Source organism: Mycena indigotica (genome assembly GCF_014461135.1).
Source record: "Mycena indigotica strain 171206Taipei chromosome Unknown Mind.scaff0017, whole genome shotgun sequence".
NCBI lineage: Eukaryota > Fungi > Basidiomycota > Agaricomycetes > Agaricales > Mycenaceae > Mycena > Mycena indigotica.
In genome coordinates, this window is record NW_023503016.1 from 893,395 (window position 1) to 906,386 (window position 12,992).

At 50.6% G+C, this 12,992-nt stretch overlaps 3 protein-coding genes across 3 annotated transcripts; 1 reads left to right on the forward strand and 2 right to left on the reverse strand.

The window, feature by feature from the left end:
- Positions 1–52: 52 nt before the first annotated feature.
- On the reverse strand, positions 53–2,122 carry MIND_01395000 (MFS general substrate transporter; the record flags this gene model as incomplete). Its single annotated transcript, XM_037370361.1, has 16 exons — positions 53–139; positions 190–307; positions 358–415; positions 466–524; positions 568–701; positions 745–806; positions 859–893; positions 943–1,134; positions 1,184–1,190; positions 1,237–1,382; positions 1,427–1,437; positions 1,481–1,523; positions 1,575–1,694; positions 1,745–1,793; positions 1,834–1,867; positions 1,913–2,122. 16 exons carry the CDS (start codon positions 2,120–2,122, stop codon positions 53–55), a joined length of 1,365 nt encoding a protein of 454 aa, XP_037213362.1.
- Positions 2,123–2,941: 819 nt separating this feature from the next.
- MIND_01395100 (IZH family channel protein) lies at positions 2,942–3,848 on the reverse strand (the record flags this gene model as incomplete). Its single annotated transcript, XM_037370362.1, has 5 exons — positions 2,942–3,162; positions 3,217–3,319; positions 3,370–3,520; positions 3,576–3,777; positions 3,824–3,848. The coding sequence occupies 5 exons, from the start codon at positions 3,846–3,848 to the stop codon at positions 2,942–2,944; spliced, it is 702 nt and encodes a 233-aa protein (XP_037213363.1).
- Positions 3,849–11,658: 7,810 nt separating this feature from the next.
- Positions 11,659–12,909, forward strand: MIND_01395300 (uncharacterized protein; the record flags this gene model as incomplete). Its single annotated transcript, XM_037370363.1, has 5 exons — positions 11,659–11,718; positions 11,775–11,781; positions 11,832–12,139; positions 12,194–12,290; positions 12,338–12,909. 5 exons carry the CDS (start codon positions 11,659–11,661, stop codon positions 12,907–12,909), a joined length of 1,044 nt encoding a protein of 347 aa, XP_037213364.1.
- Positions 12,910–12,992: the final 83 nt, after the last annotated feature.

Here is a 12,992-nt window from a genome sequence, read left to right on the forward strand (position 1 = left end):
ATGTCTCTAGATTCAAGTTCTAATGAGATTCAGAGATTAGACATGTATCACATCACGCCCGCCATCCGTTGACTTTCCTGGTGCGCAGGTACAACGTACGCGTTATCATGAAGCAAATGGCGGAGCCGAACACCATCGTCTGACAGAAATAACTCAATGCAGATCTCTGCAAGGGTAGGTGGCACTTACCGCAGAGAACGCGACAGGCCGAATCCAGTGGTATTCGCCTGTGAGGAGGTGGCCCTGCAGCGGCGAAGAGCCAAGGACGGCGAGGCTGGTCAACGAGAGGGCAATCCCGAGACGAGCACTATCTTGTGTGTCAGCCACGGTATAGCCACGAGCGTATGTTCGATGTACCCAACCTCCTCTGGTCCCTTCGCGAGCGACGCAAAAGATGGGAACGTCAGGGCGAGCCCTGGGAAGGTTGTCAATGCTAGCCTTTTAACGAAAGATAATATTGGCTACATGCACTTGAGCTAGCACCATAGATGATGCTCACGACCATGAGTGAGCCGCCGCTGTTGCTAGTCTGCTTAAGCCTAGCTATACGCACGGAAGCCTACTCACATTCCGAGGAGGGCCCAAATCAGCGCGCCAGATATCGTGGAGCTCATGGTCATGGCGTTGAACGGACCATACACGTCTGCGAAATGATTTCCTGCGACACGAACGACAGCGCCGGCCGCATTAAGCACGGACAACTGAATCATATAAGATGCAAAAACAACCAGACAAGGAAATTACCGAATAGAAGGACAATGTTGGGTCCACGTCATGCTGGACACCGTAGAGCTGGATATAGATGGCTAAAAGTTCGCTGGATCAGCAAGCTGAAAGATACAGCCACAGGGGGTTCACCTGGGAAGAACAGCCCGAGCAAACCAAGCAACATGCTGCCAAGATAGCGCTCAGTGTAACGTTTGGAACCACCAACGAGCTCACCCAAGAATACCAACCAAATAAGGCGGGTCTTTGAAGAAAGACTTGATGTCTGGTGGTGATTGATTTCCTCCACGCTTGCTGCGCGGTGGCAGGCGAGTGCGCATCATAAGATTTCCGATAACAAGGCAAGGCGGGATAATGGCCGAAGAGTAACGGACCGCACGAGCGAACCCGACCCGGGGAAGTAAGTGACTAGAGGATGTTAATTACTCAGCAGCGAGCTACGACAAAAATGTCTAACTTGAGCACTGAAAGACTGAGCTCACCGCGACACTGACAACATCGAAAACTCACTGATAGGGAACAGAGTAGCTCCTACCGAAGTTCCACTCATAATGATTCCTGAGGCCAAACCGCGATGTCTTTTGAAATGGTGAACGACAATGCTGAGACTCGGCAGGAAGATCAGTCCAACGCCGAGACCCATCCCGACTCCTTGTCTATGGGGCGTCAATGACGAATAAATGATACTTTACACTCGTACGCAAGGAAAATCTATCCAAAGTTAAAAGAATTTTGCGTGCATGAGGGGGTTTACCTGGTAGTACTGATTTGGCTTAGCCAGTGACAATAGGAACGACCTGTTTCAGGCAAGGTGAATACCCGCGATATGGAAGGAGGAGGGCACGAACGAAACAGTGAATATTATTCCGCCAACAATTTCGAGAGCGTGAAATCCACCGTTGTCGAAGATTTTGCCCGAGACCGGTCCGCAAAAGAAAGGCATCATAAGCTGGAAGCTGCCTATCCAGCTACAAGCCAAGTTAGCAACTCGAGAGGAGGGTTGGAATAGGAAGCGAACGCGATGCTACTCGCACTGTGGTCCGTGAGGTAGACACGGACATAGTAATCTGCGAAATCTTAGGGAAAGGAATCAAGTTTGGAAATGACTGCACCTTCGTAGACTCCAAAAGTGAACGCAAATCTGTTTCACAAGTCATTTCTCATTTACTTTGGGGTGTCTAGAGACTCGCCCAAATGTTGAGAACAGAGTAAGCCATGCGCCTGCGACGGTCATCCAGGCTTGGAGGCCGCCGTCAGGTACTTCAAACTCTGTCTGTTCTGGCCCGGCTTCGAGGGTGAACGAACTTCGTGTGGTGACCGGCAGAGCGATGACTTCGCCCTTGTGTTCGCTGTTGGCGGGAGACGGAGGTTGGGTAGCTGTTGGAGATGCCTGCATACTTAGTGACAGTTACGGTGACTCGTGAGCGGTTCAGAGGGAGCGCGCCGGCTAAGCGATATTTTATGAGTCTGACTGTGCTTTGTGTGTATGCGGGGACTAGTTTGTTAGCCAGGCCAAGGCCTGCGCATCCATGAATGATCCATCGAATTCGGGGTGGTGGTTGAGGAAAAGACCGTTTGATGGATTCCCACGTTCGTTCGGTCCCTCGAAGTTCTTCTCCGAACAACACAGTTCTTCGTGGAGCTTACCGCAGTGGGACCCGGTCCTGCACTGGCAGTCTATAGTTAGTATTCAAGTTGAACTCGAAGCAGTTCTAGACCGGTCAGAACAAACACAAATTTTTTGAATTGAGATTGGCACTAGAACAGTATTAGAACTTCAACCCATAATAGCAACGACCGCCGTGCCAGTGATAAGCAGCTTGAGGTATATTGCCGGATTGTCTAGAAGCTGCTGGCAGCGCGTCCCGACCCAGACGGCGCGTGTATCAGTGTGCTGTGAATTGAGCGGCGTTCAACTGCCATTCCCACATCTGTTGAGACAACCTTCTCCATCACAATTCAGTCGCAAACCCGTCGAGGTGCTATAATTATTCAACGTCGGGGGTTGTGCATTCCTTTCCATGAGATCCTGCTTACTGTAGCACGATGTGTAGGCTGTAGTCGAACAAGATAGCCTGATGAACGTAATTACTAGTGCGAATGGCTCGAATATCAAGCCCAAGTTTTCCGAGGCCCTCATTTACAAGCCTCAGATGCGAGGCACAATTATCATTCATTCTGTGAATATGTCTAACAATGGAAGAACACAACCGAATCAAGTACGATTAGTGAAGCTATAGCGAACGACACGCATCGCACGCGCCCAGTCGAGGATGCTGGTCGCACTGAGGACATGCCAGATTGCATGGGACCCGAAACCCACGGAGTTGAACCGTTTTGCCCAAGCTCCATCGGGGTCAAGGAACCGCTCCGGAGAGTGAGTCGAGTAGAAGAAGATGCCCAGCGCGCTGATCAAGATAGGGCGGATGAAAGGAGCTAAGATTTTGGAGTATCAGCCACCTACAATCCAGAAAACACCAGTGCACTCACAGAAGAAATCGTCTATGCCCTGGAGGCCATATAGAACGTAGATTCCTATGACTGGTGTAATAGCAGTAATCTGCAGCGCGACAAAGAACGAGATACGCCAGTGCTTAGGGAGAGAAATCAGTTTCCAACAGGCAGCTGAACCGCCAAGCGTACTCGATATTCATGTTGATTGAACCACGAAACGAACGGCAGTACACTTCCCGCGAAGGTCATCATCACGGAGACTGCCACAAAAGGATAGGCGATGCTGGGTCGAGAAGCGTAGCCGTAGTACACGAGGGAGCCATTACAAGCACAAAGTAGCCTGTTCATGTGGAATAATTCAGCTCTGGGAGAGATCGAGGGCAAAAAGGACTTGCCATGAAATGCCGGCATAGTCCACGCGGTTACAGAGTTGCATTGTGTGCTGGTCTGAGCATCCGGACATGAGGTGGCCTATGACGCTCGCAGCAAGGCAAAATAGTCCAGCGACGAGGAGCAAAGTTTCCCCCAAGTCTTCGGTGCCAGACGACCAGTTCCAGCAGCTATACGCGAACGCTGCAATGTGGGTCTGGATATTCACTATGTTCTGATTCAGAAGAGCCAAGAGACATAGTGTTCAACCTACAAAATTCATTGTGGAAGGTGAACATAGAAACGAGGAGGAGGGAGAAACGGTCCAAAGGGATGAATCGATATCCAGTGGTGACAAAGGGCGTGCTTCGCCATGCAGGTGGTAAGTCGCTGAACGAGATGAGTTGATTGCCGCTCCTTGACTTTTTCAAAGCCGCTTCGACGGAGGGGTCGACGGTTCTCAATGCTTGAGGCTTCTTTTGTTGCTGGCGCTTTTCCGCCGCGACGGAAATAATAGATTGAAGACGGAAAAGGATGGTGGTGGGAAGGTACGCGAGTATTGAAGACACGAAGTTAAGGAGAGTATTCTGAGCAAGAGGTAGAACGGAAATAACTGTTGGGGAGGACGATCGCCTGGTGTTCCCGGGCCGCCTGTTGCTTTTGGCGCGGAAAGTCATAGAGAGGGGTTGAAATGCAGTGGATAGTGGTACAAGGCAATCTGGATATATGTACTGACATTTAAGTTAGGTTAGTTAAAATTCAAATAATTACTCACACAACTTGTTGTCGATAAGTGATGCAGTTCTCCGATCCATCTGTTCCAAAAGGCGAACTTGAGAGTACCTAGCCGAGTCTGTAGTGGCTGTAGCATCACAATCTTTATTTGGAACTCTATTGCCGCTGTGAGAGCCAACTGCGTTGTGATCTGTTTAATCCTCCGCCGTTGGGGCCACGGATGAAGTATCATGGTATGTCAGCATGACGGTCGCACCGGTCGGAGGCGGCTTGCAGGCGGGATTCGGAAAGATAGCAGCCCAGAACGAGCAAGTATAGCTGGCATAGACGCTCAGCGAGCAACCATGATGAATGCCGGAGGTTCGCCTCTGGGTTGGGGTGAAGAACCGCCAAGCCTCCAGTCCTTATTGGAAGAAAGTCGATACCAGCTATTTTTGTGGATTGTGTGGACCGGTCGTGGCCGAACTATCTTATCGAGAATTGTATGCCACTGCTTGCTATAGCTTGGCTATAGCCCTAGGGTGCGGACATTCAGCCCGGGCCATATTCCTAAGAGGACCAAGGCAGGCTACGAGCGAGTCGGCACCGCAAATGCGGATAGCTGCCGAAAGAGAATTCAGAACGTCCACGCATCGGCCTGACCCCGGCCACTGCGAAAGGTAACCCTGGCCCAGTAGCAGATGCTCCGCAGGCCGGGTCGTATTGTGGAGACCTGGGGATTCGGAAGCATGAGAAGCATATGATGGATCAGGATGTGGCAAGAGTTAAGAGACCTGGCGGTTGCCTGGCGGTGGATTGTTGAAAGGAAAACAACGTTGGATCAGTGACATGTGACACGACTGTTTACACCTTCGCTCAAGAGGTGTCAGATTCGTGAGATCTACCCACCCGCAATCAAACGTAAACCACCCCCCCCCCAAATGCGGAAATCCCGTGACTTCATCACACTGTCGTGACTTGAGGCTAAGGTTGGAGCCTTGGAGGTTGGGCCAAGGTGGCGAGCCCATCAGCTTGACAGCAGCTTTTAGAGCTGTTGGAAGCTTAGTGCTTGACATAGCTAGATGTGTGTTTATCTTGTGCTTAGGACCTGCTAGCACAATTTTTCAGAGGCTTGTCACATTGTCACTGCCTAGAGATTGCACTACAAAGTGGCCTATATACATATTGTTCTTGCATGATCGCTAGTTTTTTCTGCGGATTCTACCTTGATTTGGAGAAGGCAGTGCGTGATTCAATCAAAATGCCGTTTGATTGCGGGTGGGCAAATCGGCCAAATCTGACACCCCTTGCCTTCGCTTTTCCTCTGCCCTCATGCCTTTCGGCATCTCCGTCTCCAATCAAGATATATATGGATCAGACGACGCCAGTTCATCGTCTTTCGGAAGAAACTTTTGGGTCGCATTTTCATCTCAGCTACACAACCTCAGGCTGATGATACTCACTGGCAAGTGATGGATAGCTACCGGGGACCTTTGGCAGTGAGCGCAGTGTGTCGTACTTGGAGAAGGATTTCCTTCCGGCTACCGGAGCTCTGGGACACCATTCATGTCAGCTTCGTTCCGGTGTTCGCCGTTCACTCTGACAAGGTGATGGCCGTTGTGAAAGCGATGGTGTTTGCTGCTCGGAAATGGCTGTCAAGAGCAAAGGAACGGCCAGTCTCCATCTCCTTGGACCCGGTGCCGTCAGACTCTATATCACTGGACATTATTCGCGAGCTCGTAGTTCATTTCAATCGCCGTCTTTTGCATCTACGGCTGCGCGTGCCCACCTCTCAACACATCGAGTCTCTATTTGGCTCTCCCGCAAGCTATTATCCGAATCTTATCCGCCTGGACATCGAATGCCCCCCGGCAGACCTCAGCTGGAAGTCATCTACATTGAAATTTCCCCAGCTTAGAAGACTGGCGGTTTCCCAAACGGCCTTACGCGCCAACGAGCTACATACTCTCAATAAGCTCCCAATACATTGGAGTCAGATCATGCATCTCACCCTCCAGAGCGCCACTACGCTCTCCAACATACGCGACATCCTCGTTCAGTGCACCTCGATTGTTTCATGCAATCTCAGACCAATCGGACAGAGCTCAGTCACTTCCAATGGGAGTCGAACAAGGCTCACGCAGCTTAAATCGGTCACTCTACAGGTGTCTAACGGTCCCAGCCTGACCTCCTTCTTCCAGTGCTTCGACCTACCGGCGCTTGTCAGCCTTTCGCTTGGAGAAAGCATTTATATTCCTCAAAAGTCATTAGCAGAGCCGATGGAGAACTTGCTCAATACCATCCATTTCACCAAGATTCGTCGCTTATCTCTCTCGCTTGCATGTCCGGCCACAGTCTTCGCAAAAATAATCCAGCGTGCCACAGAACTTGTCGATCTTCGCCTCCGTGTGTCCAACTTGGAGATTGTGGAGTCTCTCGCATCCGCGCCATTGTCTCTGCGGTCCCTTTACCTTGTCATTCCAAAGAAAGAACCAGAACATACTACGGAACACACCGTCCGTTTTGTCTCTGAAATTCTATCACTCGGCGATGGAGCCCTGCTCCCAAGCAACGTAGCTATCGAAAAAGCGAGGGCACTGTCATCTTTCGGTGACTCAGTAGACGAAAAATGCACGAAATTGGCGGCTGAAGTGGGCATGCACTTTGGAGCAACTCTTTTTCCTCGAGAAATGGCATTCCAACACGATGACTGAAAGACCATGTAGAATATGCCTGTTGCTGTATTTCTACTGCTCTACATAGATGTAAAATGCGACCTACTAGTATTGAATTGGTCGGGACTCGGTACACCTACGAAGCACTCACAGTCGCAAGATATGCACAAAAACCGGGATTTCCGCACAGTTGCTACATATGAGCAGAGGATCATTCGCTAAGCGTGATAACAATGGGAATAACGAGCACGCCAGTGCATGGATTGTTTGTTCAATAATTCTACAGTAAGCAAGAGGTGTCAGATTCGTGAGATCTACCCACCCGCAATCAAACGTAAACCACCCCCCCCAAATGCGGAAATCCCGTGACTTCATCACACTGTCGTGACTTGAGGCTAAGGTTGGAGCCTTGGAGGTTGGGCCAAGGTGGCGAGCCCATCAGCTTGACAGCAGCTTTTAGAGCTGTTGGAAGCTTAGTGCTTGACATAGCTAGATGTGTGTTTATCTTGTGCTTAGGACCTGCTAGCACAATTTTTCAGAGGCTTGTCACATTGTCACTGCCTAGAGATTGCACTACAAAGTGGCCTATATACATATTGTTCTTGCATGATCGCTAGTTTTTCTGCGGATTCTACCTTGATTTGGAGAAGGCAGTGCGTGATTCAATCAAAATGCCGTTTGATTGCGGGTGGGCAAATCGGCCAAATCTGACACCCCTTGACAGTAAGTATTTCAAGTCAGTGTGACACTATGTTACTGTGACAATGTGACCTCACCCTACTAGTATCCGAATCCCGGTCCAATTCACACAAAATGCTTGTCCACTCTTCCCGCGCAGCCCTGCTACTTTGTGCTTCAAGCCGTCATGTCCCAGCATCCGCTTGACCCGCTCACTCCCGCCGAAATTAGTGATGTCTGCAGCGCGGTCCGCAGACACATCGCTACCGACACCGACGTCAAAGCACTCAAATTCGTGACCTGTTATTTATTGCCTCCTCCAAAGAAGGTACCATACTTAGATCCTCCTGCGATAAGGCATTAATTCGCCTTACACAGACCGTTTTAGCGTTCTTGGCCATCCCCATCGCTCCTGGGGCAAAGGCAGAGGATCCAGTCCCCATAACGCGCCGGGCCCAAGTCGATGTATGCTCTTTCCCAAGTCCGTTGAGCATGGTCGCTCACAATCAGCCAGTTTCAGGATGTCGTGAAAGGGTGCGCGTGTGTTCATTCTGCTATCTCGGCGCTGTCTCACCCCTGCTTAGCCGGAACTTCAATGTCATTCTTTCACTCAAAGAGAGCGGATGGACGGTAGACTCACTGGAGCTTCTCGACGAAGGGGTGCAGCCCTCCATCACTGTTGAAGAACTAGTTCATTGCGAGACGGTCGTCCGAGCGGATCCCCGTATTCAGCAGCTGGCCAAGGATGTTGGTCAGGAATTTAGTTTTCAGTTTATATCTCACTTTGAACGTGCGTTTAGGTGTACTTCCTGAAGAGATTCATTGTGAAGGGTGGTCTATTGGCTATGACGACAGGTTCCCTCCGACACAGAGGTTGCAACAGGGCCTCTTGTTCGCTCGCTTCTCGCGACACGATAATCATTATGCCCATCCAATGGTGCGACATCACGCTCTCCCTCCTTGCCAACACTAGAACATGACAGGATTTCACCTTGGTCTATGACTGTGTTGCGGAGAAGGTCCTCCACATCGAATTTGCGCCTCACTACAAGGCCACGCCAGATGGTTTCATCCCATCCAACTCCGACACGAAACTTCCTGCTCTCGAGGTTGACCAGCTCGCACATTCTGGACGAGACCGCATTCCCCCGCCCCGCAAGGCCTTCGACTTCTTGCCAGATCTGATGGGCGCCGCGGACAAGAACTTCCAACAACGCGACGATGTGAAGCCATTGCACATCTTACAGCCAGAGGGTGTCAGCTTCAAGCTTGTAGGCCAGCAATTGGAATGGCAGAATTGGAAGATGCATATCGGTATAGCGCTTCTCTGGCTTGGAATAGCTCTTCTGACTGCCCTCAAGCGTTTCATCATCGTGAAGGTATTGCGCTGTCTACAGTCACCTATAACGACCATGGTGAACTCCGACCTCTGTTTTACCGTCTTTCTTTGTCGGAGATGGTGGTTCCATATGCTGCTCCAGAGTATCCCCACCCTCGTAAATTTGCGTTCGATTCGTATGTCTCTTACTCTCGAGCTTGTGTTTCTAGCTCACTTCTGTTTAGCGGGGAGTATGGAATGGGCGTGATGGCCAATGAACTCTCTCTTGGTTGCGACTGTCTGGGCCAGATTCATTATCTAGTATGTATGTTCTTGTTTGAACATACTCAAGCTTTAACATTCCTAAAGCCTGGAGCGTATGTCAAACACGACGGAACGGCCCACGTCATCCAGAATTGCATCTGTATTCACGAGGAAGATGCTGGCGTTCTGTGGAAACACACTGATTTCCGTCCTGGAGGTAGAGGACAAACTGTTCGCCGTCGACGCTTGGTGGTCAGTATGGTCTGCACCTTGGCTAACTATGGTTCGTACTTTTTCATTTTCACTCTTGTTGTTGACTCGTATCATAAACCAGAGTACATTTTCAACTACATGTTCTACCAGGATGGCACGATCGAGCTCGAGATTCGTTTGACTGGAGTACTACAAGTGTACATAGCTGCCGATGGCGAAAAGCCGCCCAACGGGACTATCGTCGCACCGAACATCAGCGCTCAGTTCCACCAACACATTTTCTCCATTCGTGTCGACCCCATGATCGATGGCCTCAGTAATTCCCTGGTGGAAACAGACATTATGCCCTCGCCTTTCCCGACCGGTTCTGTCGAGAACTTTGCTGGCAACGCTTTCATTGCGAAAGACAACATTCTGAAAACTGAATCGGCGCGAGATTTCCCGCCTGCTGGTGTTGAACGTCGTTGGCGCATCGTGAATTCGGGCAGGCAGCATTATAGCACTGGAAATGATGTTGGGTATGCCCTAAACGTCAAGGCTGCGGGGGTACAGCTCATGACCACGCATGATGGATGGGTTGGCCGGCGCGCAACATTCGCACAGAAACCTGTGTGGGTCTGTCGTGATGTCGAGGGTGCGAAGGGAGGTCGAATGTGGCCTGCAGGAAAATATGTTCCGCAGACGAAACAAGCCCCAGAGGACTCGATCGGCGAGTGGGTCAAGGGAGAGAAGAATGTTGAGAATGAGGATCTTCTCGTATACTTAACCATTGGTCAGTTTTTATCCATTTGCTGTACCCGTCTGATCGTATAAAGGCACAACCCACATTCCTCGGCCGGAGGATTGGCCAGTGTAAGTCTTGCTGTTGTTCCCCTGCGCGCCACTTATTCGATGCCATAGGATGCCTGTCGAGCATGTCAGCATCAATTTCAAGCCCGTCTCCTTCTTCGCATATAATCCGAGTATGGACGTCCCTGGCGTTCATGACCCCAAGAGTGTTCTTGCTTTCAGCGCTGAGGAGAATCATTCATGCCATTAGGCGTATTGGGCATAAGTATATGTAGCAGATGTGTCGATTCGAAAAATGTATTTTTTTTCGCAGAATTTTCCACGAGATGTCACGATCACGTGCAAACTCTCAACTTGCAAAGCCGACTTCACAGGGCGCGAGCATTGGCTTTTTCTGTCAGGCGGGAGTTTCTCTACTTCCAACTCTCCACCGTCTGAATCGGCGTGCAGGCGGGCCAAGATTTAAGAGCCTCACTGCCCAGTTTCTTGGCAGCCTCACGCCGGTACCTGATTGACCTTGGGTCCTTACCTTGAACTTGGAGAGGATACTTATTATGTTCTACTTAGTCCCGACAACGCTGGCTTATCGTGCTCACCAGCAGCTCGTAGCAACCCGCTGACAAGGATCGCTGGAGTGGACTAACTTTGGCCCATTTACGGTTTTTCTCTTTTCAAGTTCTCTCTTAGAGCATCTTGATACTTGAAGCGGATAACTAACTAGATGGAGGCCAAGGCTAGCATTACAGCTCCAAGCCAAGTCCAAGCGGTTTTCCAGTATCCCAAGCCACCACTTGGGCGGTGCATACAACCTTTCAGTGTGGCGGCGGCGCATCTACGCAATTTAATGGTGAATCACTTCTCTGTCATGGGTTCCGAGCACGTTTGACTGTATGACCTCACCCACCTCCACCTCCAACCCTTCAAGTTCAGCGCTCGGATTCTGGCAAACGCGACTCTTCATTGACACTCGGGTTTATATTCCGGTCTTGTGTTCTGCGCTCTTGCGGGAGGGAATGGAAGGACAATAAGGCTACTGATAACAGCATTCACTCCAAATCTAACCGAAATCTGCAATCTGCCACTTGACCAAGTGGCTATATCTGATTCAGAATTTAGAAGCTGCATGCTCGCGATTACTTTCGGGCTATGCCGCAGGCTCCTCAAATGATTCCTTTTCGTCTCAACAAGGCTCCCAAGTGCTGTTCCGCATCATCCAAGGCTCAAGGAGAAGCTGGCAAAAAGAAGATCAGGATCATTCGGTGGACTTATGTCCGAATCACGATCGTTGTTGATGTCAAAATTTGCAACGCGTCTGTCAAAAAGTCTTTGGCAGGTCATACTGCGACTTATAAAGGGAGCGGTATTAGGTTTTGATTACCTCGTTCCTTTCCTTCCGTGATTGACGCAGGCACCCAGGCTTTCCAGCAGGAAGCAGCCAGCGGAGGACACTGGCAGGAAATGTCACCGTACTACGGCCCTGACGAAGACCAGAAGACGATCGAATATGAGCGGAACTTTGTGCGTTGACTCTTAAGGTGTTTCCCCAACGCTCTTGTTGACTTCACGCGTTACAGATCGCAGGTAAACAAGGATTGCCTGCTATCAGGATTGCACTCTGAACCCCTGCCAAGGCGACGTTATAGCGGGGACTGGGTATGGTGCCCAGCTTGTGCTCTATGTCAGCTGCGCGCTCTTCCTGTGGAAACGACGGAGGCATGGCCTCCAGCCCAAGATTCTCCTGGCCTACATGACCCTTATGCTCCTCATCGAGAGCCTTTTTGTTGCCGTGCAGGCGAGGACGGTGCAGATGGTCTACATCGACAATCGAAATTACCCGGAGGGTCCTTGGGAGTTTTTCTTATCCTCACAGACTGCTGCAGTCAATGTCATCTTTCTCGCCACACTCTTTCTCATGACGTTCCTTTCTGACCTTCTTGTGGTGCGCTTGAATCACTGCAATTAACCACAAGCTCGACTGACCTATCGACTGTAGCTTTGGAGATGCTTGGTTATCTGGCAGGCGTCGGGCCAAACGACCCTCGCTTGGGTTGTCACGGCCGTTCCCGGCGTAATGATATTCGGCTCCTTCAGTGCGTCTTATACCATCCGTCGCTAAACGCTAAAACCATGCTTCCAGTTCTTGGCACGCTATGGACCTTTTATTCGACCCGCCCCGCGTCCTCGTTCTATAACACGCTCCCTCTACACATCGGAACAGCCTACTACGCCGTCTCGCTCGGCGCTAATGTTATTCTCACCCTCCTTATTATCGGACGGTTGGTCGTATACCGCCGCACTCTGCTCGACTCCCTCCCGCCTGAACTCGCGAACCACTACATTTCTCTAGCAACTGTCATTGTCGAGTCGGCCGCGCTCTACAGCGTGTTTGCCATCCTCTTCCTTATAACGTACGCTCTCGACAACCCCACGAACCAAATCTGGCTGGGGGTGGCCTCAGCGTGCCAGCAAATCGCCAATCTTCTCATCATCTACCGTTTGGCTGATGGTAGCGCCTGGCAAAGGGACACACTGACAACGAAGACTGCGCCGATCCACTTCAAAAGCGGTGGTGGAGGCATGATCTCGACGCATGGCGGCAATACCAGCTTCCACATCGCTGCTCCCCCGCCCGTTTCTGCGGGCTCCTCAGATCCGGATTCCGACTTCACTGAGACCACTAACAAGCACGAACGCTCTGAAATTGTTTGATATGTAAAATGTACTGCTCTTTGTACCGCTATGTTATTAGTTAGTTTATAATTCACAGTACTCCAGCGCCAGTTCCCCGCTCG